Here is a 26,440-nt window from a genome sequence, read left to right on the forward strand (position 1 = left end):
CTTGACATATTAATAGGTCATTTGCAGAATTTTTTTTTTTGGTCAGCAGTGATATGACATTTTCTTCAGAAAACTTCCCAGAGTTATGCCATTATATTCCCAGAATTCCTTTTGTGGCTTTTAGTACTTATAGTAATAATACCAGCACAGCATTGTTTGTGAAGTTCATCATCTTTAAATTGGGAAGGATAAATTATCACTAAATGATTTTCTATTTAAAGCCTCAAATTAGTTTGTATCCATTATCACTAGCAGCACATCATGTTTATTTATGTGTTGGAATTATATGAACTACAGTTCAACCACTTAATTACATATTTTATTGATAATTGGGTTCACGTCCTTAAATGCAACATACACCTGACAGATTTTTTTTATTTTTGATATTTTCATCACATTCCCATGGGACCAACAAATAGTTCCAAAACCAAAGTTCTTTGCAACTGAATGTTACGTCATTTTACTGGAAGCATTTAACATGTCCAAACTGTCACTCAAAATGAGTAATGGATCTCATAGCCCTGTCCGTTTAGCATATACAGGCCGATCCAAGACGCACAAGTCAAACCCCAGTTAATGAGAGCATTATGTGCAGGCTGAAACTCAATGAGACTGTATTTTCTATGCTTCCTAACCAAATGAATGTGTTTGAAATTAAAGTATACTTCAGTTACAACATAGTAAGGATACTATTAGAAAGTGCCAAAAATGGTTATTATGCTTTGGTTGCACCCAAATGGGTGAATGATGCTCTATCTAGTGGTTATTTTAGAGAACTACACTCAAAATGTATAAAGAAATGAAACACATCTGCAATAAGTGTTTACTTTTAGTTCATAAGTAAATACCAACAGGGACGCAAATAAATTACTCAAGTTCACAAATATTAAATTAACTTTTAAATATTAAAAAAAGCAAAGAAAAAAATATTACTCATTCTTGTTATTCCGAAAGGGTATGCTTTCATTTTTACTCTGGAAAAGAAAAGAGTAATCTTTAAAGATATAAGAATCTTAAAATACAGCACAGCTTTCTTAAAGGCTTCAAAATTTCTTATTAAGTATTCCACAGAACCAAATAAACATACATGTTTGGACTGGAAGGACGTGACTTGAAGGTATGGCAAAAAGAAGATTGTTGGGTTTATTGTTCCTTTAAGAATTGCTCAATCAAACATGTCCCGTAAAGTTTAAAAGTGAAATTTTCTATCATCCTCTTATCTTCTCATTATAAAGTGGTCTGCTTGGTCTCCTCATTTGCCTCCAGATCAGCTGCTTTGTTTTCAAAGGCAAAGCCCTCTATCTCCTTTTCTATCATCTCATCTCTGCAAAAAAGACACATGTTTTTCTTCAATGCTTTGTTTAAAAAGTAACCTTTCACAACGGCAAGGTAGTTTAATTATTAATACTAAACTCAAACCGACTCAAAAAAGAATGTGTTGGGAGGGGTTACTTTTTATGCCCTTGACTCTTAAAAGATAAAGTAATGAAATGACAACAATTAAGAGCCATAAATATCTTATCATTAAAAATTTGTTTGGTTAAATATGAGTAATGACTGTCACAACAACATTAATGCCATTTTAAACCTTATACACATGCATATTAAGTTAACATCTCATACATTGAACTGAAACATTACACTTTAAAAAAAACTTGTGCATTACTACAACTGATGATTTTCTTGTCGGAATATACTAAATTATAAATCACTTTTGTTTAGGATCAACTGACTGGTTGTATATTTTTGTTCGTAGACTGCATTTTAGAGGTCAGTACGTTTACTCACTTGTCTTTCGTGAAAAATAGTCTGTTCACAATAAGTACCACAAAGACAATCAAGAGGAAGCCTACAACAGCTGCCAGTCCCACCAACCAAGGCTGTAGTGTCACTTTAGTTGTAGTTTCTGAGGCCCGTAGATCACCTGAGTAATATTCAATTAAATAAAGAACCAAGTAACTTTTCGTGAAACAGAAAGACAACATGTTTACATTTTTTTCTTAAACAATGAATGTGACTAGTGACTTAGGGGTGATTCACATTTGGCGAAAATAGGGAGCGTCGCGATCGGCATCGAGATGCGGTTAGATTGTAAACCGCCGCTAAGACTGAAAGTCCATTTTGCCTGTCATCTTGTTGGTGTATTAAATAAAACAGAGTCTAAACCGAACGCGACGGGTTCTAATGCAACATGACAACCTGTTTTATGGCGTCGCTTCATCCAGTGTGGACAAAATGTAAAATTATAATGGAATCTAATGCATTTATAATGTCTTCGTCGTGGACAGGGTGTAAATCTACTGTAAATAGGATAAATTATTACAGTTTTACATTTTTATATGTATTATCTCGTTAAATAGTTTGACATTATTGTTTTAACCCAAAATAAAACTAATTAAAAATCAACCTGCACAGAAAATAGTTGAAGTATTAACAATAGAATACAGTGTTACATAGCAGAATCTTACAGCTACTGAAAAAAAACAAATAGAAAAGTCAGTCATAGAAATGTATTTAATTTCACTCACCAGTTTTAGCCTGACAAATAGAGGCAGACATTAATATCAAGGCAAGGATGTTCTTTAGATGAAACATTGTGGATTTAAAATAGCTATGTAGACACAGTCTGCTTTGTTCTCTGTAAATATGTGCTGGGTTCTTAGTGACCAAAGTGCAAATGCCATAAGAGAGATCACAGATCACTGGAAGAATATGCAATCTCTCGTGTGCTGTTATGTTGTAAAGATAAAAGTTTTAGTTAATGGCTGCTCATATTGTTCTAATTCCTTACAGACACAAGATCTAAAGAACCCTAAAGAGTCAATATGTTGAATGTTTTTCTATTTATAGAAGTATATTAATGACACAAAATCAGAAAAAAAATGATGTTCCTTTTTGGGGAACACAATTGATTTTTTGAGATTTGATAAGGAGTGTGCTGAAGTTTACCTCCTTTTTTAAGATACCCATTTTTTTAGTAGAAGGTGCTGCGGCGTGAGATTTAAATCCATCTGATATAATCCATATGGCAGGTGTTCTGTGCCTTCTTTAAGATGCTGGAACCTTCCATATTTCCCCCAACTCAATTATTGTCTCTGGAATCCAGCGTGCCTTCCCAGGGACTCTCATGCTCTTCCACCGGCTGCTCTCCAAACAGGAACCTAAATCATCAAGGTCAAACGGTTTTTAATGTGTGTTTCTTATGTATTTTATTCTGACTCAAATGAAACATTTGTTCACAAATCAGATGTTGTTTCATTTTCTCATGGGCCTTTGAAATAACATGTGCGAATATCCAATGAGAGAACTATCACTGTTGGATGAACTATTGTGTTAAAAGAGAAGAACAAAATCTCTTCTCTTTACCAGCATGACACTTATATGAAAGTAAAAAAACTTTTAAGAAGATGTGCTAAAAAGATCTGTAATGCATCAGTGACGGGGTACAGCCACATGCATTCATAAACAAACAGGTTAGGTACCTGCCACATCATGGAGGAGATCTTTGATGCGTTGTCTGATGATGGAGAACATGATGATCCCGGTCACACCTACAGCCAGCAGCGGTATATGACATACTTTGGTGAAGTGATGATATCTTTTTCTACAGGTTTGTAGTGCTTTAAATAAACATCGTCTTTGATAGAATTATCTTTCTTTTGCTCTAAATCCATAGATATATCTTTTCCAATGTTTAGGCACCCCAACTTCACAAGCGTGGTTGGCATTCATTTTATGACAATCTGTTTGAAAAAATAAATAAATATCAATGTGTTTTGATTTTTAATTTATTTAAAATATTTATATATATTTTTAAATCAATTTAATAAATGATTGTTATTAGAAGCTGTTTATGCTGTCTTTTGACAACACATTTGACAATATGGTTAATAGAATTAGGTTAAACTGCAGTTGGATCTCAGTAGTCATGTTTACATACCACTTGCAAAGTTTGTTAATTTGCATTTGTTAATTACGTTAAATCAGTTTCTGAAATATTTAATTCAACTGTTTTATTCAAATATTTTAAGGCAGCAACTTTTAGGTTAACAAAGTGGACTATACGCTGAGTCAAAGAGCTAATGGACAAGAATTACAATGACACCCTGTACTCCATTATTTATTTATTTATTACAAAGAAAAAGATACATGCAAGTTTAGCTAAACAAATAACAAATATTCTAAACTGAGCAAACTATAGTTTATATTTTTACAATATCTTTGACAAGAATTTTAAGATTTCCCTAACACATATTTCCTACATCTTTTAATCACATTTCAAGCTTTGTATGACTGGTGGAAAAGAGTACAATAGTGGTTTTGATCATGGAACATTTCCCTTCTGGTCCTCTTCTGGGTCACATCTGTTGAGTCTTTATTCTTGTTTTCTTTCCATCATCCCTCTTCCTCCTCTCAGTCATTTGGATGGGTCTTCCTCTTCATCATGACTATAGGCTCAGGATCAAGACATCAGTCTGAAAAAGAAACTCTGTGTGTGACATTTGTCTCCAATTGTAGATCTATGAGCTAATAACAACAGTCTATTCTGTTATTAAGGTCGGAGAATGTGGTCTAAAACACTCTTAATCCAAGTTTAAGCCTTTGGACGTCATTTCGCTGACTCTGTTATTCCATTGAGGGCAATTGCAGTCGTCTTTCATGAAGGTGATAGAATTACTACGCTGTAATCCAACTAATCCTGTCAGAGATCTTCCTCTGCATTCAAAGTGGTATTGTTTTGGTATTATAAGAGTTAATTTGCAAAAACAGATATGTTTTTAAACATTTATAAAAATCATGTTCTGTATTGTGCATTCTATCCTATCAATCAAACTGCAGTTGGGTTGTTTTGATCAGGTAATATTAACTTAAAAAATAGCTAACAAAAATGCACATTGAAAAAATAACACAGAAAAAAACGAGTTATCTGAACGCTGAATCTAGATTATTTGAAACTAAGCAAAAATCTAAACAAAAAATAAATAAAACTAACAAAGGTCCAGATCAAGACTAACAAACAGGACAAAGTTTAGACAGATTTAAAAGAAAATTCTGACTTGAAAATATAAACTTTTCATAAATATATATTAAATATAAACTGTTAATTAGGAATTTTCTTTCTCATTTAATCCTAAAAACATTAAATTATTTAGCAAATTCTTTCAAATATCCAATGAGGTAGTAAAACATTATTAAACAGATTGCCCAGATTATGGTTCTGTCAATTTTACAGTAGAAACCAAAAACCAGATAATCATACACAATACCTATTAAAAATTCAATTATCATTAAGGTAAAAAAACCCAAAGAGTAACAGTGAATATTACTTACTCAGACAGGAACTGGATCTGGCTCATCCTTGATTTTGAGACACAAGAAAATTCCAGTAGACAATGGTTAAAGTCGAGTTGGGGGTCAATATGCCGATCAATATAGGATGCATCTCTAGTTTCAGTAGGTATTTTCTTCAAAACTAGAGGCTGATATTATACAAATATCAAATATTGTGCTCTGACTGATCGAGTAAGATCTTGAGTATTTCTGAGCAAGTGACCCAGATTTCCAGCTATGATCCTCTGTATGAATGAATCTGATCTGTATTACTCAACCCTCAACCTGTGCATTCATACCTGTGTTATACAGATTCTTAAAGAAAGAAAGGTATAAGAGAAATGATTCTTGTTTGTATTTTTGCATAAACATATCTACACCTTAATGTTTGGACCACAAAAAGGCTAACAATAATTTCTAAATATGTTACCTGGCAGGTAAAGCAGTCCCTGAAAATTTGTATTCTGAGAAACTGGATCAATTCGGATGATTTAAAAGGCAAACATTTCTTAGGTTTTAAAAATTAAAAAAACTAATAAATCACATGTGTAATAACACTCTACCCTAACCATTTCCATATTTAACTAAACACAGGATATGTTGGTTATGCCGGGTTGTCTTCATCTTCAGTCTTTTTATGAAAAGCTTCTGTCAGAATAAAGATCCAGTATGCAATGGTCATGGACGTATTAATTGTAATAATGCCAATCATTAAAGGGTGTACCATGTTTGCGAGATTTCCTCTGACTGTGGTTACAGTATCTCTCCTCTTTATATTACTTTCACTGTTTTCATGACCAGGCTCCTCCTCTTGCTTTAGTAACTAAGCTTAAAAGACTTAAACATTCTCAGTCTTTGCTGACCACAGTGTTCCGTGTCCACCTCTCTTTCTGCTCACCAGCATTCAAATAACAATTACTTTTACCTTTTTAGGACATGTAGAAAGTGTGCAATTCGGTTGTATCTGATTTTACAGATACAAAAGTAATCAGAGCAGTTTTGATGGTTTATAGTAATTTTATGTAATATTCTTATCCGGAATAATCACTAAAAGTACAAATTAGAGCATTTGAATTTGAATTCTACATGTGCCTGTTTGGAGAATGAGGAGTCTTATTGGATGAGGTAGGCCACTGTTAGGATTAGTCAGTCATTATATAGAGTACTGTTCTCAGCTCAGACTGTCTTATCGGCCCTGATCACATCATCCCAGGAGTGGATTTGTAATTATGGAAATGTAATTAATAAAACACAAATATTCACTTCAATTATACTGCTAAAAAAAAACTCATCAAGAAACATACCAAGTTGATAGCATGACTTTTTCAAAGAGCAAATATACGAGTATATGTGGCCAAAGGAATTATTTATTATATACAGGTTTTAATTTTACAGAATTTGCAAGGGAGTGAATGTTTACACTTATGTCAGAATACAGACTGACGTGTATTAAATATTTCAAAAGGGGCCAAAACATCCATTGGATTGCTATCCCAGCCGTAAATTTAAAAGATGAGCCAATTGTGTAACAAACATGTTTTATCAACTGTGGATAAATGGTTTCATTGAGTGCGCTGCAGTCTCAATAGTCCGTCTGCATACTGAAATTGTGAACTGTTCTCATACTCCAGCATGTCCAATGCCACCTCACAGCTCTCCTTTACAACCCGCTCCTGGTCTTTCTTGTAGCGCTGCAAGATCTGTAAACACGGCTCCTTTCCAATAGAGCCCAGTGCCTCAGCGCACTCATGCCTGACCATGGCATTCTCCTCCACCTTTTCCAAAGCAGCCTGCAGCTGAGGGATGCTGGCTTCATGCTGGATCTGACCCAACACATAACCAATCTCATGGCGGAATAAGGCACTGCTGCACTGAAGACCTAGAAGAGGAACATTACGTCAAAATCTTAATTTTTTGGTCACCTCTTAATACGACTTGTTTTATTTTAAAGGGCATAACCTTTAAAGAGGACAGTGGGTATAACTTTTAAAGAAAACTAAAGCTTTTTTTCTCACCATCTCCTAGAGCGAGAACAGCCTCCTCAGTCCCAAGATTCCTCAGGGCAAACATCGCTCTGTAACGCTCAAACAGGGGCAAGCTTTCATCCAAAAGCTGCAACCTCAATTCTGGGACGCTTTTTTTAAGGGCTGGTGGTGCAGGGTCAACGGAGAAGTAGGGGTTCAAATCTTTCTCTGCCGACTCATCGCCTCCATTGATCAACCACTCCAACCTCCGGACCGCCAGCTGACAAGTCTCTGCCACCTTCAAGAGAATATACATATTTAGAAAAACAGGGCAAGATTGTATTGTGCAACACAATGTTCAGGTTTTAACTCAAAATGGATTCATGGGCGACATTCACACCTGGTATTTACAAAGTGTAAGTGCTAAAAGGGTTCAAATTTTTTTCGTCACCCAAACAACATTCACAAGTGGTCACAGGAAATGCCTGATTTACATGTAAAAACAACCTGTAAACAGGGTATTAGAGAAATACCTCAATAACTGGATCCTCAGCATGGTGCTTCAGTAAATCCAGGACTTTTGGATTTCCAATGGCTCCCAAAGCTTCCCCTAAAATGATAAACATTACAATGACAATACTCCCAACTTCATCCATAACAGAAATAATCAAGATTTTGTCTCATACCTGCTTCATGTCTGACCATTGGCTCTTGACTGGTGTCTTTTAGCACAGTTTCTAGAATAGGAATGGCCCGCTCGTCTTGCATTTGGCCCAGGCAGTAGGCCAGCTCATGCTTTAGGAGTGCAGATTCATCTGCGAAAGCCTCACTGATCCATTTAATGGCTTCAGGTCCACCGAGATTTCGCAGAGTAAAAAGTGCTCTGAAACGAGTTGTCAGGTCCTGCTTCGAGTTCACAAGAACGCTCCCCACTGCCGCTGCGTCTCTATCACTTGCCATGAGGAACGTTTTATGATTTAGGTCGTTATACAACAGGATTCCTTGGACCTTTAGGATAAATAAAGCAAAACAGGTTTGTGTTTAGGAACGAATGACTGCGTCGTCGTTGCAAACGAAACACTATGCTGCGTTTCATAACCTGGTGGTGGGCTGTCTACCTTGACAGCGGTTTTGAATCGTTTACTATGCACACTTTGATAAAGTAACATGGAAAGGAGAGAAGGTATGTTGCGAACCTTTTAAATAACAACTGTGATGTTTTTGCGATACTATTGTTGAGCTTTTACAACACAGGCTTCGCGTCATCTGTCCGTTATGTAGCCGGTGTTATGTAGCCGGTAATACGAAGGGTTTCGAAATGTAATTCTGTTACGTTTTGACGTTAACTATGCGTAAAACCTGACAAAGTATACTTAAGAAAGATAAAATGAACTCACTGTTAAATATGTTTATAGGGTGCTATCCATGCCGCACGCTCGAGAGCTTTCACTCGTGAATTCCAGCAGTGAGTTTTCGAAAGTCCGCATTGGTAAAGCGCCACCTACTGGAGTGGAGGAGTTTAGCGCAAGTACATACACTAACCAGCAGTCCATTCAATAGTAATTTACGCACTTTTCAAACACGTATTACTATCAGTTTATTTCAGCAAAAATACTGAATACATAAAATAAATATATAAAATACATTTTATAAAGCAAGATTCTGACATATGCACTGTTTTAATTGCATTGTAATAAATAATACACCTTATTGAACTTCTAAAGATGATAACAGATAAACTCAGGTGAGTATTGTCGACCAGCTAACCCATCTTGATATTTAAAGTATGAAACGACAGCTTTGGCAGACTATTAACTGTCAAAATAAAACACAAGCTATGTCGTTCCGTTACTTTCCACTAGAGGGGGCTTTGGTGCTGGAGGCAGAACAGAACTGGTTGATGGACACTGATCCAATTGATTGCTCTGTTTTTGCTGCTCGAAACAACTACAAAGCAAAGAACGAACTGCCTCTGCATTTGGATCATCTATATAGAGTGTGGAAACATCTGCAGGCTGTGGACATTCGTTCTGATGTAATGCTTCAATCCACTCCTCTTTGAAAGGGACATCATGCACCTTACAGATATTGTGTAAAATACAGCAAGCTACGGCCATCTTAGACACTAAGTCTAAGTTACTGTCATTCCTGTTATGTAGACATTGCCAACGAGCTTTAAGGTGCTGAAAAGCATGTTCAATGACTTTAAGGCAATGGTTTAGTTTAGTGTTGAATGTCTGTTGTGGTGGTGTTAGATTTGGAGACGGAGGATAGGATTTCAGTAGCCATGTCTGCAGTGAGTAACCTGCATCCCCAAGTAGCAGAAATCCCAACGGCTGACCCATAAGTTCTTTGGGTGGCTGAGGGCAGAGGCCTCCTTGTTCAGCCATGGTCCACAGCTCTGAGCTCTGCAATATAATCATGTCATCAGTGCTGCCTGTAAATCCAGAACAGACATCCCAGAAAGTGCCGTGTGCATTCACCACACCCTGAAGAACAACAGAGTAACAACCTCTCGGGTCCCAGGATTCTTGGTTGTCTTTAGAGGGCATTTGAATAGGGATGTACAGTGTGTCAATGATGCCAATGCAGTGAGGAAAACCCCACAGGGCATCAAACTGATTGGCATTATCTTCCAGCTCATGGTCAGCTGGCAATTGCATGTAATGCGGTTTTAGTAACAAAATGATGGCTTCACACACTTCTCTCACGCATTGGCAAACAGTGGAAATAGAGACACCGAAGAGTTCACTTATAAAGCAATACTCTGTGCTGGTGGACAGCCGCATTAAGGCCATGGCAACACATCTCTCCAGTGTAATGATTTGTCCGCTTTGTTGTGTACATACTTGCTCAAGCTGGGGTTTGAGTTTGGTTGTTAAAAGAAAGAAAATGTCTCTTGTGATGTGGAACTTGTCAAGCCAGTCATCTGGTCCAAACTCTGTCATGACAACTCGCTCCCACCAGTCTGGGTCTGCAGGGATTGGAACATGATCTTGCAGATCTTCTTCTTCATCATCTGGTGAAGGCAACTAAAGCACACGGGCAGATAAATGAACGAGAGTCGATGTAAAACAGCTTTAAACGTTTAATATGGATTTCAGACAAGCACTGTATATTACTTATAACTTTTAGCTCAACTGTATGTACAGACGATGACTGCCAATGCACTGCAATATAAGTTACACATGTACCGTTGTCTTCAGATAATTCTGGAAAAGATGTCTTCGATATCTGATTCGTTTGTCAACTTCAGCTCGTCTTTCTAATAAGTAGTTCTTGATCTCTTCCTTTCGCCGCCTTATTTTTGAGGCAAGCAAGTGTTTCATCTCAGCAGCATCTCTCGCCTCGTCTCTTTTCAAGTATGAACGCGGCATTTTCGTGTGAAATGTTGAAAATAATACCGAGTGGCGTTTACTATTTTATGAGCATTTTTAATATCAGATTAAGGTGAAGTAACGCAAATGTTTCCAATAGGGCGAAAATAAACGGTGCACATGCCCGAAACACCGCTCTTCCGGCGGTGAACCACCGGTCGTCAAAATGTCAAAATAAAAGTTTAACGATTGTTTGAATATTAATGACAAAAATTATTTTTTAGCATTGTTACCTTGGGTAGTCTGCGGTGTCATTTTATTAATTTACCCCGCTGCTTTTCACTACCATATTTCTGTTGAAATCTATAATTATCCTATTAATGTAATAAATTACAGAAATGCACATTCTTCATAACTTAATGTGTTTAATGGCATTTAAACGAATAGATGATTTTTTCCGTGCAGGTTAAAATAAACTAGCGCTTTCGTTACTACATTTAAAACATAGCAACGTGGCTTTTTTGTTTTGTTTTGTTTCAAATGTCGTGACGTCACCGATTAAGACAAGTCCCATGATTCCTTGCGGTGCCATCGATAATAACAGCCTCGGCTTGCTAACCGTAACGGAGCAGGACACTTTACATACAATTTCTAATCATTTTTTCTACTTATTAATCAAGTTTTCGACTCGAATGCTGTATTGTGGTTGACGTCGACTCGGTTAGAGAATAAAATCACCAAACAGATCGTGGTCAAGGTAGGTCCGATGACTTCTGAGGTTCAAATTAGCTTAACTAGCCACTCGGTGATCCTTTGTGGATAACCAAGATAATTATAATCAGTGCATTTGAGTAACTGTTGGACATTCATATTAAGTGTATTATTTTGTAGTATATCTGTATTTATTACTCTGCTTAATAGTGCGGGTATTACGTGTTTGATGGACCACATAAAGACTGGTAACGAAAAGCGGCATTTAACGCTAATCTCGGTAGTAATGTTGATAACGGAATTTAGACACTCATTCAGAGTTCAGAGTTTACTATTATTCGGGGTAGAATTACTTAATGTTGATTGTCCTCTGCCTAAAACGTTTTATTTGAACAAGAGTGAAAGATATGTTAGATTCGCTGTCATCGTTAGCTTATCCTCTTAGTCTCTTATTGAATGCCCATGTACTAGAATTCGCAACCCGGCACATTTGTGTGTCTATGTTCCCATGGTTCGTTGTTTGAGGTTGTCGATTTAAGCAGCTGTTGTTTAACACCTGTTTGTGGGAGCAGATGGCATCTGCTGACGAGTTTCTGACCAGCTTTCTGCCTCGTTAACCAGACAACAAATAGGTGTAACTTAAATGTAGGTCTATAGCTCTAGTTGGTCCATATCGTAAGGAATGTTATTACTTTTCATGTAAAAAACACTCTTTGTTTGTATTTTGTTCTTAAATGTAGTCAGCCACTGGATTTCCACGCAAACAGGCATCCAAATCACATCTATGGATCAGGACTATGAGCGCCGGTTACTGCGGCAGATCAACGTCCAGAATGACAACACCAGCCCCATGGTAATTTAAACGTTGATTCATTTTTTTTTAATTCGATGTGCTGCATTGTAGGTTAGTTTCTTATCACATTTGATCTGTTTCTAAATACATCTTTCTAAATATATCTCTTCTTACTAATAATTTTCCTCTTTCCAACCTTGTTTATTTATTTCTACTGTCACAAACAGAAAGTAAGAGATGTGATCAGTCATCTGACACCAACTCCGGAATCACCCCTGTCATCACCCAGCAAGCATGGCGACCGGTTTATACCCTCTCGAGCCGGGGCAAACTGGAGCATCAACTTCCACAGAATAAATGTGGGTCACATATAAAAAAAAAAGAAAATTAGCTTTATAACTTGATATCTTTTGCTTGACATCTTGATAACATCTCTTGCTATTTTGTTTTGAGAGTAAAGTTTGCATATTTCTTTTTATCATTATAATAGGAAAATGAAAAATCCCCAAGCCAGAATAAAAAAACCAAAGATGCAACATCAGACACTGGTAAAGGTATGTGTGTAGAGAGCAACTGAAGTGGTTTCTATTAACCATTTCACTGTCTCCATTAGACTAGATATAAATGGAGATAATATGTTACCTGGTGGTTTCATTTTTTGTTGTTGTTGCAACCTATGTATTTGCTTATGTAAGTTCAATTTCCAATCTGTACTGCCTGTTTATATTCAAGACAACTGTGTACTTCCATGTAGTTCAGACTTGTATGTCTCTTCAAATATTGTTTTCTTTTGTTAACATTTCAGTTTGTTTTCTTTAAACAAACAAAAGGTGAACAGACATACTGATAGAATTTCTGTAATAAAAATGAATTTTAAATGCACTCCAAGTCTACTGCAACATCCGTTTCCTTTCTATTGAATTACAGCGGATGGTTTGGCGTATTCTGCCCTGCTAAAGAATGAGTTGCTAGGAGCTGGGATTGAGAAGGTCCTGGATCCTCAGACAGAAGATAGAAGACTACAGCCCTCCACACCAGAGAGGAGGAGCCTATTTAGTGTATGTCTTTGTGATGTGGTCATATGATACATAGTACTAATCTGTGTTAAATTCTTACTCTGAATTTCTGTGTCTATGCCCAGTATTCTCTTAGTGCTAAGAGATCCACGCCCGATGACAACAGTGTTTCCCCATACTCCTTGTCACCTGTTAGCAGCAAAAGGTAATTTATTATTACTTAAAAAAATGATGGTTGAGGGTGGCACACTTTGTTTAAATGTCATGCTTTGTTTGTTTATAGTCAAAAGTTGCTGCGGTCGCCAAGAAAACCCACACGCAAAATTTCCAAGATTCCATTTAAGGTGCTTGATGCACCTGAGCTTCAGGATGACTTCTACCTCAACTTAGTGGACTGGTCCTCCCTAAATGTGCTAAGTGTTGGACTGGGAACTTGTGTTTACCTTTGGAGTGCCTGCACCAGTCAAGTATGCATTTTCTCAAACATTTGACACCTGTAATGTTCTCATTTTTTCCCCCTGAAGAAACTCAGTATGTGAAGTTTAATAAGATTGTATCTCTTTGGTTTGTTTGCAGGTAACACGACTGTGTGATCTGTCAGTAGAAGGAGACTCCGTCACGTCTGTCGGTTGGTCGGAGAGAGTAAGTTAAACCATTTACCTCTTCCAGAAGGTATTTTATCCTAAGTCTGGATGCCAAACAGCGCTTCTTGTTCTGTTATAGGGTAATCTGGTTGCTGTTGGTACACATAAAGGCTTTGTACAAATTTGGGATGCTACAGCTGGCAAAAAACTGTTTGCTTTGGAGGGGCACACAGCAAGAGTGGGTAAGAAACATTTTTGTTATACCTCTAGGTGACGTTTACTTCAATTATTTTCTTTGCTGTTCCTGTCTTCAATATACCACTTAGTGATCTTTTTTTATGTTCGTCAAAGAGGTTGCGCAAATTAAACTGTAAACATGTGCTCAAAGGTGCATTGGCCTGGAATGCAGATCAGCTGTCATCGGGCAGTCGGGATCGCATGATCCTGCAGAGAGACATCAGGACACCACCTCTGCAGTCAGAGCGCAGGCTGCAGGGCCACAGGCAGGAGGTGTGCGGACTCAAGTGGAGCACCGACCACCAGCTGCTGGCCTCCGGTGGAAATGACAATAAGGTATCTGCTTGTGTGACGGAACACTTTTTGGGGAATTTATCAGACTGTGTTCTATTCACCATTCAATTAGAATTGAGGGATCAAACTTACATTTCAAAGCCTGTCATTTTTCAACATTTCGTATTTTGTCTTGGGTGAAAATTGGATTTAGAAGATGTGCATTGCTCTAAAAGGATTTCTATGATCTTTGCAGCTGTTAGTGTGGAACCACTCCAGCGTGTTGCCTATGCAACAGTACACCGAGCATCTTGCTGCAGTGAAAGCCATCGCTTGGTCTCCTCACCAGCACGGGTTGCTCGCCTCCGGAGGGGGAACGGCGGATCGCTGCATCCGCTTCTGGAACACACTTACAGCGCAGCCACTACAGTGCATTGACACAGGTTCACAGGTCTGCAACCTGGCCTGGTCCAAACACACCAATGAGCTGGTATGTGCATTCTGATCATTTAATAAAGAAAAGGTTGAAAACGGCACCCTATTAATTCTATGTCTGTTAATTGTATTTTTATGGTTTAATTTTATGCTTTGTCTTTTCCAGGTAAGCACACATGGTTACTCTCAGAATCAGATTCTCGTGTGGAAATACCCCTCACTCACTCAAGTAGCCAAATTAACTGGCCATTCTTACAGAGTGCTCTATCTGGTAAGTGTCTCTTTCTTCGGCTAATGGTTTTGAATAGTTACACTACAAGTGACTAATTCTGTGATTTTATTTTTTTAAGGCAATGTCTCCAGATGGGGAAGCAATAGTTACAGGAGCAGGTGATGAAACTCTGCGCTTTTGGAATGTATTTAGTAAAACACGATCAACAAAGGCAAGTTCTGTTTTTTTATTTTGCATTGTATTGCATTTATTTCTCCAATGTGTGCTTATTTATTGTTTGTTTTGTCTTCCAGGAATCTGTGTCAGTTTTAAACCTGTTTACCAGAATACGATAATTTGGCTGCTGAAAAAGGGATGTATATCCATGTCGTCGATTTCACACACCGTAGACAGCATATCACTAAATTATCTTCTGATATCTTGTACACAAAACATGGGACATTTGTCATTTCATTTTAAGTTCAGACGTTATGTTTACTTTTATGTGTACAGTTCAGTTCATTATTTTATGTGTTGGTTGTTTTTGGTTACAAAGAAGTGTCTATTATGAACGTGTATGTCATCCAAGCCTTAAGCCAGATCATAATGCCATTGAATCAGGGTCTAAAGAAAAATTGCCATTTGTGAAACAACTGCCTCTGGAATAGTTTGTGAGAATCCTAATGGGTTGCTCTTTTGATTGTAAGGGTGAAAAAAATGTTTATGAAAAAATTCAGTTTTTAACTTGAGTTGTTTAAGATGATTATAACGTATTATAAAACACCCTGAAAAAACTGTCTTGTTTATTTGTCAAAAGGAATGAATTTTCTTCACCAGATTTAAATGAGTGGATGAAGTGTTTTAATGTTTAAATGGGTGCATTGGTCAGAGGGTTATTTTTTGTGGCAGATATAAAAAAAATACAGTGCATCCGGAAAGAATTCACAGCGCTATACTTTTTCCGCATTTTGTAATGTTACAGCCTTATTCAAAAATGGATTAAATTCATTACTTTCCTCAAAATTCTACAAACAATACCCCATAATGAAATCTTTACAAATGTTTAAAAACAAAAACTGAAAAAAGCACTTGTACATAAGTATTTACAGCCTTTGCCATGACATTCAAAATGACCTTGGATGCATCCTGTTTCCACTGATCATCCTTGAGATGTTTCTACAGCTGGATTGGAGTCCACCTGTGGTAAATTCAGTTGATTGGACATGATTTGGAAGGGCACACGCCTGTCTATATACGGTATCACAGTTAACAGTGCATGTTAGAGCTGTAAATGTAAATGTCAGAGCACAAACCAAGCCTGGAAGTTCAAGGAATTGTCTGTAGATCGCCGACAGGATCGAGGCACAGATCTAGGGAAGGGTACAGAAAAATGTCTGCAGCGTTGAAGGACCCAATGAGCACAGTGGCCTCCATCATCTGTAAGTGGAAGAAGTTTGGAACCACCAGGACTCTTCCTAGAGCCGGCCAAACTGAGCGATCGAGGGAGAAGGGCTTTAGTCAGGGAGGTGTCACTCTGAAGGAGCTCCAGCATGTCTCTGTGGAGAGAGGAGAACCTTCCAGAAGAACAACCATCTCTGCAGCACTCCACCAATCAGGTGTGTATGGCAGAGTGGCCAAATGGAAGCCACTCCTCAGTAAAAGGCACATGACAGCCCGCCTGGAGTTTTGCAAAAGGCACTTGAAGGACTCTGACCATGAGAAACAAATTCTCGGGTCAGATGAAACAGAGATTGAACTCCCAGTCTGGAGGAAACGAGGCACTGCTCCTCACCCGGCCAATACCATCCCTACAGTGAAGCATGGTGGTGGCAGTATCATTCTGTGGGGATGTTTTTCAGTGGAATGTGGAAAAAGTGACGCGCTGTGACTACTTTCGGGTAAGATGTTTGCATGTTTTGGTAAGTTACACCATTGTTGTCCTTGGCAAGCAAAAATTGTCAAACCGGTACAAATGCTTCTCTAATTTATCATTCTCAAGAACTGTAGTCAAAAAGATCCAGATCAGGTGAATTTTGCAGACAAGGAAATCTGATCCTGATAATCTTAAGTATACTGCTTTATGAGGGCCATGCTGTGTGCCCCTTTGTCTTCGACGCCACTGATTTCCAAAATGTGGAGCATCTCAGGGCACTTATCACACACTTTTACATGCAGTAAAGAGGTTTGCATGACTACCACAGAAGACATTCAAACGTTTAATTCTAGAGCATGTCAGATTATTTGTTGACATTTTCTATTCAACCTTCCAATATTCCTTAAAAGAATTCAAGATCGGACACAAACTGAATGCAAGTAAAGGATCAGTTTATTTATTGTCATAAAGGGAATAGAAATATGAACATAAGCGTGAAGTGTAAACCGTATGCAGATGAAATCACTCTATATTAACAGTGATTTTAAGTGCATGTCAGGAATCTTTTGATGCTAGTTTCCATCTCTGTAACCACTGCTGGAAAGTCAGACCTTCTCTCTGCATCTCTGGCAGGGCAAACTGTCCGGGCTGCTCCCACCTGCATTTACACAGTAAATATTGTGTTAAAACTTTAATCTGAATCAAACTGACAAGGTAGTATTACTTGTTCTTATAGGTTTTATTGTGAACCAATTTTATACCATGATTCATCCGAGATGTTGCAAATGTCAGAGCCCTTACCAGTGTGCGATGGCAGTCTTAACTTGTTCTCCATAAACCAGGCCTTTAGAGCATCTCATTGTTAGCTCACGGGCCCGAGGCAGCAATGTCTCCAGAATCTCTTTATCCGTCATCTTCACACACTCCAGCAAGGCTGAAAGAAATCCAAAATTGTTTCACTGGGAGAAATTTGGTCTTTTCAATCAATCAGAATTTTAAAAAACTTTCTGTAACATGAACTTGTTGACTTATTCAAAAGCCATTTTTAGCTAGATTTTTATCGGTTTGATCTCAAGACAGAAACCAAGTCTGAGGTGTGGCTTTTCTGCTTGATCGACCAGCGACAGAGAAGGACATAATGAGCGATACCCGTTGAAAATTTTAACTGTTGATACCATATTTTGTGGTGCAGAAGTTCAGCAATTTTCCAGGGATAACGGGTACACAAATTCATATGCAGTAGTAATTAAAGAGCGCAGATGCAACCCTGTAAATCCATCAAACGATGTTTCGTTTAAATTAGCATTTTTTTATCAGGCTCATATATTTACTTTCAACAATACCAGAAATTTCAGTGTAATGACATACTCTGCTGATCAGGTGATGCTAACTGTGCATTCAGCGTCTGCAGCTCTGCTGTTGACTCAGAGAGAAGATGAAGAAGTCTTCGCAGAATTCGGATCTCCAGTCTCAGATTCGTAGCCTGAGACCACAGCTCTTCGGGAGCCTAGCATACAGAAACCAAAAATTGCACATGACAAAGCACATGAGTAGTCCATCTAACAGCAACAAGAGATTTCTGAAGACTACACGATTGAAGCATATGACACTTTAAGTGGTTGTACAATCCCTTTAAATTGGAAGTCATGGCATAAACATTTGAAGGGTTTGGTTCCAAAATTAGATAAAAAATCATGTTTTTATTGTGCATTCCAATTAGTTGATTTGTTTTGATTTAAGCCATAATACCTAAACAATAAATAAACTTAAAACCTGTAAATAAAATAACAACATGATTTTTCATTTTGGAAGCAAACTCTTAATTAGTAGTCTAGGAACCTTCACCTTTGGTTCTGAAATATCTGTTTGATCAAAAATGCAGTATTGAAGTGGTCAAAACAATAGATTTACTTACAACTGCAATCCATTGGTTGAAAATAATAAAAAAAAAAGTTTAAGCAAGTTCATAGAATCGGGTTCAAATTTACGTATTACGACTTTGAAAGTTTACTTAATGCTTGTTAAAACACTGCGTATCTCACCATATACATGGGAAATGAGAGCCCTTCACGGAGTTTGTGTAAAGCAGGAGATTGTATCCGGTGGATGGAAAGCTGAGTTGCTGGAACCTTCTGGCCACTGCAAATTACAGAATTCACAGTTTCAGGTCATCCAATCATACAGCTACCATGTTACACAAATTTGGATGTTTTTAACACCAGCTCTTAAGTTATGAAATTGTTAAATGTAAAGTGGAGAAAAATGAATAGATATATTTGCTGACCCGTTCATGACCCTACAGTCCAATGCAGCCAGTGAAACACAGCTGAGGTGTTTGGCCCCCTGTGACACAGAGTTGCGCTGTCCACTGGCAGCTTTAATCACGTTCTCAAACTGAGGACCAAGCTTTTCCTGGACAAACTGGTTAACCTAGAAACCATCAAGCTTTATCAAAACTTAAAGCATTTTGATGCAACGGGCATTATGAATGTATTTAAATGTCCAGTAAAACATCTGCCAAATGCATACATGTGAATGTTGCCAGTGCTCGAAAAAAAGTAGATATGCACCTCAGCTTGGACACGAGTTAATTCAGTCTTCAAAGAGGAGTTCCCCTTGATCAAGCTCCGAATCTGTTCTTGTCTCCAGTCCTACAGACCCAAAAGAAATGTCACTTGGCTCGAAACCAACATTCTGATATTTGTTAACAATATGGAAAGGGACTTCAGTGACCAATAAATAAGCAAAGACAACCCACCAACAGCTGTCTAAAGTCCATGACACTTTGCCACTGTGTCTGCAGGGTCCTGATGGCTTCCTGTCCCTGTCTGGCCTGTAGTTGCAGCTGTGTAAACTGCTCTCTGATGTTGTCTCTAACCGCCACCTGCTTCACTGCCTCCAGCTCCAACTCAAACACACTCCTACACATAGACACAAGGCTTTAAGTCCTGGACATAACAAATCATACACAGCCTAAAAGCTTATATAGCATGCCGTCATATGAGACACTTAGATGGACAATGTTTCACCTGGCCTGTGGGTCTGTATCCAGTGCCAGTGCGGGCTTACTCATTAAAGCTGTGAGTTCAGCCTCCAGCTGCCCACGTCTGCAGCGAGTCTGAGCCAACTCAACATAACTCCGTTCAACCTCCTTCCAGGCAGACTGAACCCAAAGTAAGCAGCGTGAAGAGAAAATGCTTTATTTACAGCATTATACAAGGAAAACAGAATTGAAATCCCTTGTTATCACCTGTAACAGACTTTGAACAGATGCTAACTCTTCCTTCTGCTCAGCTGACACATCTATTAGTTGATCGCTCTCATATCGAATCCTACAAAAAGTAGCTTAAATAAGTAAAAAAATAAAAGCTTTTGATTTTGGTAGACAATGTAAACATTTACCCCAGAGCCGACACATCACGGCCCACATCCAAATTTACAATCTTTTCTTCTAGCTCCACCTGCTGCCTGGAGGTCAGGGTTTGAAGAGCCGAGAGCACTTGGTTTGGAGGATGAGAACACAGGACGTTCTAAAAAATGAAACATATTGTTATTTTCACGGTCAGAACAGGCAAAAAATACTCCTGCAAGACTTGTCTTCGCCCACCTGCGCTGCACTCATCCAGTGCTGAATCACAGCACTCCTTTGGTCAACAGTAAATCTGGATGAAAAGACAGGAACATATAACGTCAAATCTGATACATTGCACGGTATATTGATGATATTCAAGATCACTTGTTCTTACTCTGCAGACTGATTTGCCTTAAGTTCGCTTTCAAGCAAGGTTCTGAAAAATAGAACTCTGTCATCACAGAGGTCTCGGATATCTCTCTGAAATAAGTAAAAAATTAAATCAACTTTTCAGACTTTTGATTCGTAGGCCGAAAGGATGCTTTTGAAAAGAGTACAACAGGAATCCAACTAAACAGAGAAGTACTTACTAAAACCATGGGATCTGTGCCAGATTCACTGTTTCCACTGCCAGATGGTCCAAAGACAAGGTTCATCTCTGCTTTTCTGGAAAAGCCATACAAGCATTTAACGGTAAAATGTAAAATATCACCACAATTAACACTTTTCCATATTCAATATTTGAGTAACCTAAGAAAACCTTAGCAATTGTAAAAATGTCTTATGCAAATGTCTAATGGAAACTCCATGAGCTTTTGCTCACTTGGATAGGTCCTCTAGGGCCTGCCGTTGTGTGCCTATAATGTGCGTGTCCTCTGAGAGCAAATGTCTCTCCTCAGCGCAACGCTGCCTAAAGGAATCCATCAGGAGGCGTCTGTGTCTGCTGTCCATTAATTTCTCCCAGTTTTTGTTCGTATCTTGATCTGCTTAGACATAAAAGAACAACACAACAGCAATATTAGGAAGGAACAGACACAAAGAACTGTTTGGTTATGATCACATGCAATGTAAAACGAGATATTTATTGAGATCATTCTACAATTGAAAATTCACTGGACCTCAAAGGGGCTAGGTATAAAGCGATTCAAGAAAGAAAGAGAAAGGATTTTAACCCGCAGTAGCAAGCTGATCCTCGACTCTGCTGATCTTGGTGTCCAGTTGATTCAGTTCAGTCTGAAGGCCATTAATCTCGCTCTGAAGCTCAAGCCTTCTTGCATCTTTATTTTGATTCTTCAACTGGCCGAGCTACGCAGAACAAAGAAGGTTATACATTATTTTATTTTACATTAATTGCAGCACATCACAAATTGGAAAATAAACTTTCTTACTTCTTTATCCTGCAAAACCTTGTACCTTAGGGTTGAGATTGTCAAGGACTAAAAACATTTTCAACATCTCAAAATCTTTTTGTAAATTATTATGTGATATTTTAAAATGTATACGTCTAGGCCCTCTATATAACTTACTTTTATGCGTCATGGATTTCAAATATCATGTCACGGATTTTATTATATTTAAAACAGGCAGATGAAAGGATACCATTGAAGATTCCCCCTCATAATTCGAACATTCCTGTACAACATCATTATAAAAAGCACAAAAAAATACGCTTATATAACTGAGAGCCAGTGAATGAAATGAAATATTATGGTCAAGAAATCATTTAAGCTTTTAAAATATGCTGGGACGTCACCTCTCTTTGTAAACATGCTGCGTGATATACTTCCAAATAGAAGCACCGGGACCGACACACAACCTTAACAACAACAAAGCATATGACCATATTAACATAAAAATGTAAATCATTTAAAGTTAATTTAAAATACTATGCTGAGACCATTCATAACAAACTTAACTTACGTCTTTAAATAACCATCATCCGGTAGTCTCACTGCTGGCAGCTCAAGCTCCTCAACAGCCCAACGTTTCAGCTCTCGACTGAGACTCCCCATCTTTTCAGACTCTTTTATTTTAATACACGATAACTACAGTCTCCAAATATCACATGCAGAACAAAACCATCACAGAAAAACGATACTTTCAAAATACGCGGGAGAACTTCTTCGCCTCCGTTGACACTCCGACTGATTCTGCGGATGCTGCCCCATACTGGTCGTTTAACGAAATTCATCATTTATCAAGTGTAGAAATCATGATTTTAATGCTTTGTTTACCATTCGAAAAACTGTGGCAAAATTGTAATGTTTAATTTACCTTGGTTTTAATATAGCAAAATTATTATTATTAATTTTTTGGTAAAAAATAAATTGTTTAAAGGTCAGCTTCCAGTTCCAGTTGTACTGTTTGGTTAATAAAATTGATATTTGTGAGAAAAAATACTTCGGTAAAACTGATTACCCAGCCATGAATAGTTTAAAAGGTATTCATGTATGTAGTGTTCATGAACAGGGTTCTTTCTAAAACCACGAACTGACACCTTTGATAGATTTAGGCTTACTTGACAAGGAAAGGGACTTGTGTTTAAAACAAGCAAATAATCTGCTGGTGGGGTAAAACAAAAAGACTCGGACTAGGATTTTAAGAAAAAAAATCAAATCATTTCTCTTTAGCTAATTGGCAAATTAACCCCCCCCCCCCTTGGTCAACATTAGTTAACTTTCTTAATTCATATTTTAATTCTTCATATTGAATATTTAATATGTTCAATTCTTACTAGCCTATTATAATTATTTATATTTTTCCTTACATAAAACAAGACACATTAAAGTCTGTTTTACTTCCCAAATGGCTAAACTCATTCATGAAAATAGTTTGAGAAGGCTAGTATACATTTAATATAAAAACATCAGGTACATCGTCTCTTAGCTAACATTTAACAGGGTTTAGGGGCAAAATGTCTGGTTTACCAAATTACATAGAAGAGCAGAGAAGTATATTAAGATAATTCGGTGTAAAAGCATTTAAGGAATTGAACAAATGTAAAAAATTCAATTCAAATAAACCATTGATCATGTAAGCAAGCATAGTGCTTCTCAGGCCTACTGATTCTAAAATCTGCTGTTTATCTGTTATTTTACTACAGTGCAGCTTTCGGTTAATTCATCCCTGTTTATAGGCTTTATGTTGGAGGATCGTAAGTGTGAGGAGAGTAAACCTGCTCGTACTTTTAGTCTCACTGACTCGAGCAGAACTGTCCTCCTGTCCTGTGATGGTCGACCTGTTAGTGCTGTTGCACTTTTTAATAGGTTTCGTACACTTTAAATGGGTGTGTCCATTCCAAATGGCTTCCAAATGGTTTCGTAGGAGATGCATGTTAGAGTAAAATTAGGTCAGGAAAAAAAAATATGCTTAATTTTAACATCATGTTGAGAAGGGTTCCATTTTAATTGACACTTAACAACACACATGCACAAAATACACTTGACAAAAACAAAACATGCACTAACATAAAGATTTTTTTTTATTTATTATCCTTTGTTAATTTTAAAGGACCAGTGTGTAGTTTTTTGGAGGATCTATTGACAGAAATATAATATACAGTACAGTACATAACTATGTGTTCAGATGTGTATAAAGACCTTACACAATGAAGCGTTGTATTTTTCTTACCTTAGAATGAGCTATTTCTGGTGCGTTTTATCAGCAAACTTGATTAACACACACTGTTTACTTTGATGGTCTTTTTTTCAGGCCAAAGCTGTAAATCATGCTAATAACTTGACTAAAACATTCCATCACAGTATCATGGCGTGTGCCTGAGGCACAATTGTAGGGGCAAATGAGGAATGTACATATGTATTTTCTTATCTATGCATACGATTTTGACTGGGCATTTGATTAAGGATGAACTTTTGCTCTTTTATGCATTGTCTGTTTTGTTTTATGGTTAGGAGTTGTTGCTTTTGTATGTCACTGCTCTAATATATTTATTTTTATATTATTGTCCATGCATAACATTATACATTAACATTATACCAGAAATGTTTAAAAGTTAAAGAATCTTTAATTAGTAGACAAGTAGACTTAGTATATGATTTTAAGGGGACAAATGAATTTTCAGTCTCAGAAAATGATATAATATTTAGGTACTGCATATTGGCCAATAGACAGGGAATTGGCGTACAATGTTCAAGAATTATCGGATATCATTATCGGCCAAAATTTACATATCGTTGCATCTTTACCTTAAATTAATATGATATCAGTCATCTTGTTTGAGACTTTTGTATGAGGGAGCTGTTTTGGTCCATTCATTTTTAAGATAAAATAAAGCTGAGCTTAGGGTTCTGTGACTTCTGTTAAAGAGGGCATGCAACGGTGTTTCATGAATTCTGACTTATTTACAATGTTTAACAAGCAGACTTCTAATGCTTAACATGGTCAACTTGTCAAAAAACGAGTTGAACGTATGAGGTAGTATTTCTGTGCTTGATACTCTCCACTAGAACTCCAACTTGCTTCGCAATTTTTTTTTATGAATCCCTGTTTCGTAACAGGGATGATATTCCTTTTAATGGGCAATCCTCCCAGAAAAGCTGTATCATTATTTTTTTGAGTCCAATGGCTATATCTTGCCTGAGTTGTTCCACCTGTTAGGCGTCTTTAAGGTCTGCGGTGTCCAACCGTCCAAGGCTGTTGATTAGCTTTTCTTTGACCGTTGGTATGGGCTCACCCTTTATACAGAACCGGTCATTGGTAAACCGGCCCTTGATAATAGAAATGCTGCAGGATTTTCTGGGTTTGACCTCCATTTGTGCCCAACTAATGTTCTCCTTGAGCTTATTCAGCAGCCGCTGTGTACCTGATTTGGTTGTTGTGATGTTTGTCATGTCATCCATGTAAGCCCTGATTGGAGGTAGGCTTAACCCGCTTTTCAGACACTCTCGTCCAACCACCCAACGCCATGCCCGGATTATTATTTCCATTGCCATTGTGAAAGCCTGTAGTGAAATTGTGCAACCTGCAATTATGCCAACCTCCAGCTGTTGCCATGCGGTGGTACTATCCTGTGTGGTAGTACAGGATTAGAGACCCGAAAATATGCCTTAATCAGCTTTGTTACCTGCCCTGGGATGTGGAAAAATTCAAAGGCTGTCCACAGCAGCTCAAGCATTGCCAAGATCTAGAAAAACCACATGCAGGTCTTTCTTCTCCTCTTTTGCCATTTGATTAAAATATTGAAATCTGCAAATTATCGGCATAACACCACAGACACTAATAAAGTGTGACACATGAAACATGTGGGAAAAGAGCCGTGAGGCAACGAGGCGGGATGGGTGGCGTGAGTGATAGTGGGAATCAGTTTTTTTACATTTACTTCCGTGTTATTTATTTATTGTTTGTTTATTTTGATTAAAGTTTGTTTAGATGTTCGCCGGTTCCCGCCTCCTTCCTTCCCTAGTTTTGAACTTTGCTAAAATGTATTTTTAAAACCAATTTCATAAAATTGTACATGTTAAATAAAATCTATATTCACAATATAACCACTATATTTGTGTTAAACATTTTATGTTGTTGCATTTTACATTCCATGATACCTCTCTGAGAAACATGCATATTTTGTTACAAATCCTATCTCTCATTATTTTAAAACAAAAATGTAACCAATAATAGTGCACAGATTGTGTTTATCCCTCAGAATACAAACATTTTATAATTTATTTTGGTATTTAAAGTTTATTTTAAATAAATGAGGTTTAATAATAGCTACACAGCGAAAAGTCAACCTGACTGTAGGCTCATGACTGGAGGCTTAAGAGCTCCACACACACAGCCACTAGATGCCACCACAGATTCATATGCAGTCGGCAATAAACCGCATGTAATAATTGTATTTGAAACGCAGCATTTCGCAGTTTTTTATCAGGAATTTGCAATCCTTGAATGGCAGATTTTAAATGTTTACCTATAGCAACACTGTTTCTCATCATATACATAGGAACATAGGAATCGACTATCCGGTGGACGGACAGCAGTGCTGCTCGATATGCCCATAACAGTTAACCATCATCTGGAAGTCTGACTGGTGGCAGTTTAGGTTCTTCAACAGACCCTACAACCGGAGGCCCCCAACGATGCATATCAGACCTAAAATCAGACCCTGCCGATGGGTGCCCCACACTGGTCGTTTAACAAATATCATCATATATTTTCAAGTTTTAAATGGGACTTATTTAAAACGAACTTACTGCCCTGTAATACATATTTTAGAATAGTATAAAAGGCTCAATATAGTTTCGCTGATGTAGTTAACGTGTATTAAATGACGTCTTTCTAAAGACAAGCATTGACACATTGATAGGCGGGTTAAAGAATTGAAAGG

At 37.5% G+C, this 26,440-nt stretch overlaps 4 protein-coding genes across 7 annotated transcripts; 1 reads left to right on the forward strand and 3 right to left on the reverse strand.

The window, feature by feature from the left end:
* Window positions 1-297: 297 nt before the first annotated feature.
* On the reverse strand, window positions 298-2,683 carry smim24 (small integral membrane protein 24). Its single transcript, XM_056729685.1, has 3 exons — window positions 2,529-2,683; window positions 1,789-1,924; window positions 298-1,324 (listed from the first exon to the last, which is right to left on the reverse strand). Exons 1-3 carry the CDS (start codon window positions 2,593-2,595, stop codon window positions 1,228-1,230), a joined length of 300 nt encoding a protein of 99 aa, XP_056585663.1. The 5' UTR covers window positions 2,596-2,683; the 3' UTR covers window positions 298-1,227.
* A 3,995-nt stretch (window positions 2,684-6,678) lies between these two features.
* Window positions 6,679-10,830, reverse strand: LOC130439747 (deoxyhypusine hydroxylase). Of its 4 annotated transcripts, XM_056772261.1 has the most exons (6): window positions 10,490-10,802; window positions 8,693-10,327; window positions 7,982-8,303; window positions 7,829-7,905; window positions 7,347-7,593; window positions 6,679-7,210 (listed from the first exon to the last, which is right to left on the reverse strand). In XM_056772261.1, the coding sequence occupies exons 3-6, from the start codon at window positions 8,253-8,255 to the stop codon at window positions 6,894-6,896; spliced, it is 915 nt and encodes a 304-aa protein (XP_056628239.1). In that variant the 5' UTR covers window positions 8,256-8,303; window positions 8,693-10,327; window positions 10,490-10,802; the 3' UTR covers window positions 6,679-6,893. The 4 variants fall into 4 exon arrangements, 3 of the variants coding, with proteins under 3 accessions (XP_056628239.1, XP_056628240.1, XP_056628238.1); XM_056772262.1 differs by lacking the exons at window positions 8,693-10,327; window positions 10,490-10,802 and adding an exon at window positions 8,492-8,666; XR_008909472.1 differs by lacking the exons at window positions 6,679-7,210; window positions 7,347-7,593; window positions 7,829-7,905; window positions 7,982-8,303 and having other exon boundaries at window positions 8,701-8,796; window positions 9,002-10,327; window positions 10,490-10,830.
* A 343-nt stretch (window positions 10,831-11,173) lies between these two features.
* fzr1a (fizzy/cell division cycle 20 related 1a) lies at window positions 11,174-15,770 on the forward strand. The gene is made up of 14 exons (XM_056773192.1): window positions 11,174-11,369; window positions 12,064-12,176; window positions 12,344-12,475; window positions 12,607-12,670; window positions 13,044-13,174; window positions 13,258-13,337; window positions 13,416-13,599; window positions 13,709-13,774; window positions 13,856-13,958; window positions 14,105-14,289; window positions 14,483-14,716; window positions 14,828-14,932; window positions 15,012-15,104; window positions 15,187-15,770. Exons 2-14 carry the CDS (start codon window positions 12,108-12,110, stop codon window positions 15,226-15,228), a joined length of 1,488 nt encoding a protein of 495 aa, XP_056629170.1. The 5' UTR covers window positions 11,174-11,369; window positions 12,064-12,107; the 3' UTR covers window positions 15,229-15,770.
* Window positions 15,771-17,176: 1,406 nt separating this feature from the next.
* Window positions 17,177-22,207, reverse strand: haus5 (HAUS augmin-like complex, subunit 5). Its single transcript, XM_056729554.1, has 19 exons — window positions 22,018-22,207; window positions 21,851-21,913; window positions 21,697-21,729; window positions 21,486-21,510; window positions 21,270-21,402; window positions 20,921-21,080; window positions 20,688-20,763; window positions 20,492-20,577; window positions 20,353-20,407; window positions 20,148-20,275; window positions 19,996-20,077; window positions 19,775-19,908; window positions 19,504-19,666; window positions 19,316-19,396; window positions 19,030-19,175; window positions 18,788-18,884; window positions 18,114-18,252; window positions 17,547-17,679; window positions 17,177-17,403 (listed from the first exon to the last, which is right to left on the reverse strand). Exons 1-19 carry the CDS (start codon window positions 22,107-22,109, stop codon window positions 17,301-17,303), a joined length of 1,929 nt encoding a protein of 642 aa, XP_056585532.1. The 5' UTR covers window positions 22,110-22,207; the 3' UTR covers window positions 17,177-17,300.
* Between the last annotated feature and the right edge of the window lie 4,233 nt (window positions 22,208-26,440).

This window comes from Triplophysa dalaica, chromosome 18 (genome assembly GCF_015846415.1).
Source record: "Triplophysa dalaica isolate WHDGS20190420 chromosome 18, ASM1584641v1, whole genome shotgun sequence".
In the NCBI taxonomy this organism is placed as follows: domain Eukaryota; kingdom Metazoa; phylum Chordata; class Actinopteri; order Cypriniformes; family Nemacheilidae; genus Triplophysa; species Triplophysa dalaica.

Bases quoted from the DNA above. Each gene is read 5' to 3' on its own strand.
- smim24 (XM_056729685.1), bottom strand. From the start codon at position 2,595: ATGTTTCATCTAAAGAACATCCTTGCCTTGATATTAATGTCTGCCTCT. The intron at 1,925-2,528 runs GTGAGTGAAATT...AATATTACTCAG, and splicing joins TATTTGTCAGGCTAAAACTG to GTGATCTACGGGCCTCAGAA. The intron at 1,325-1,788 runs GTGAGTAAACGT...TCTTTTTTGCAG, and splicing joins CTATTTTTCACGAAAGACAA to AGATGAGATGATAGAAAAGG.
- LOC130439747 (XM_056772260.1), bottom strand. From the start codon at position 10,672: ATGCCGCGTTCATACTTGAAAAGAGACGAGGCGAGAGATGCTGCTGAG. The intron at 10,328-10,489 runs GTACATGTGTAA...CGTGTGCTTTAG, and splicing joins AGAATTATCTGAAGACAACG to TTGCCTTCACCAGATGATGA.
- fzr1a (XM_056773192.1), top strand. From the start codon at position 12,108: ATGGATCAGGACTATGAGCGCCGGTTACTGCGGCAGATCAACGTCCAG. The intron at 13,775-13,855 runs GTAAGTTAAACC...GTTCTGTTATAG, and splicing joins CTGTCGGTTGGTCGGAGAGA to GGTAATCTGGTTGCTGTTGG. The intron at 14,290-14,482 runs GTATCTGCTTGT...TGATCTTTGCAG, and splicing joins CCGGTGGAAATGACAATAAG to CTGTTAGTGTGGAACCACTC.
- haus5 (XM_056729554.1), bottom strand. From the start codon at position 22,109: ATGGGGAGTCTCAGTCGAGAGCTGAAACGTTGGGCTGTTGAGGAGCTT. The intron at 19,176-19,315 runs GTGCATATCTAC...GATGGTTTCTAG, and splicing joins TAACTCGTGTCCAAGCTGAG to GTTAACCAGTTTGTCCAGGA. The intron at 17,680-18,113 runs GTATGTCATTAC...GATTTCTTTCAG, and splicing joins AGCATCACCTGATCAGCAGA to CCTTGCTGGAGTGTGTGAAG.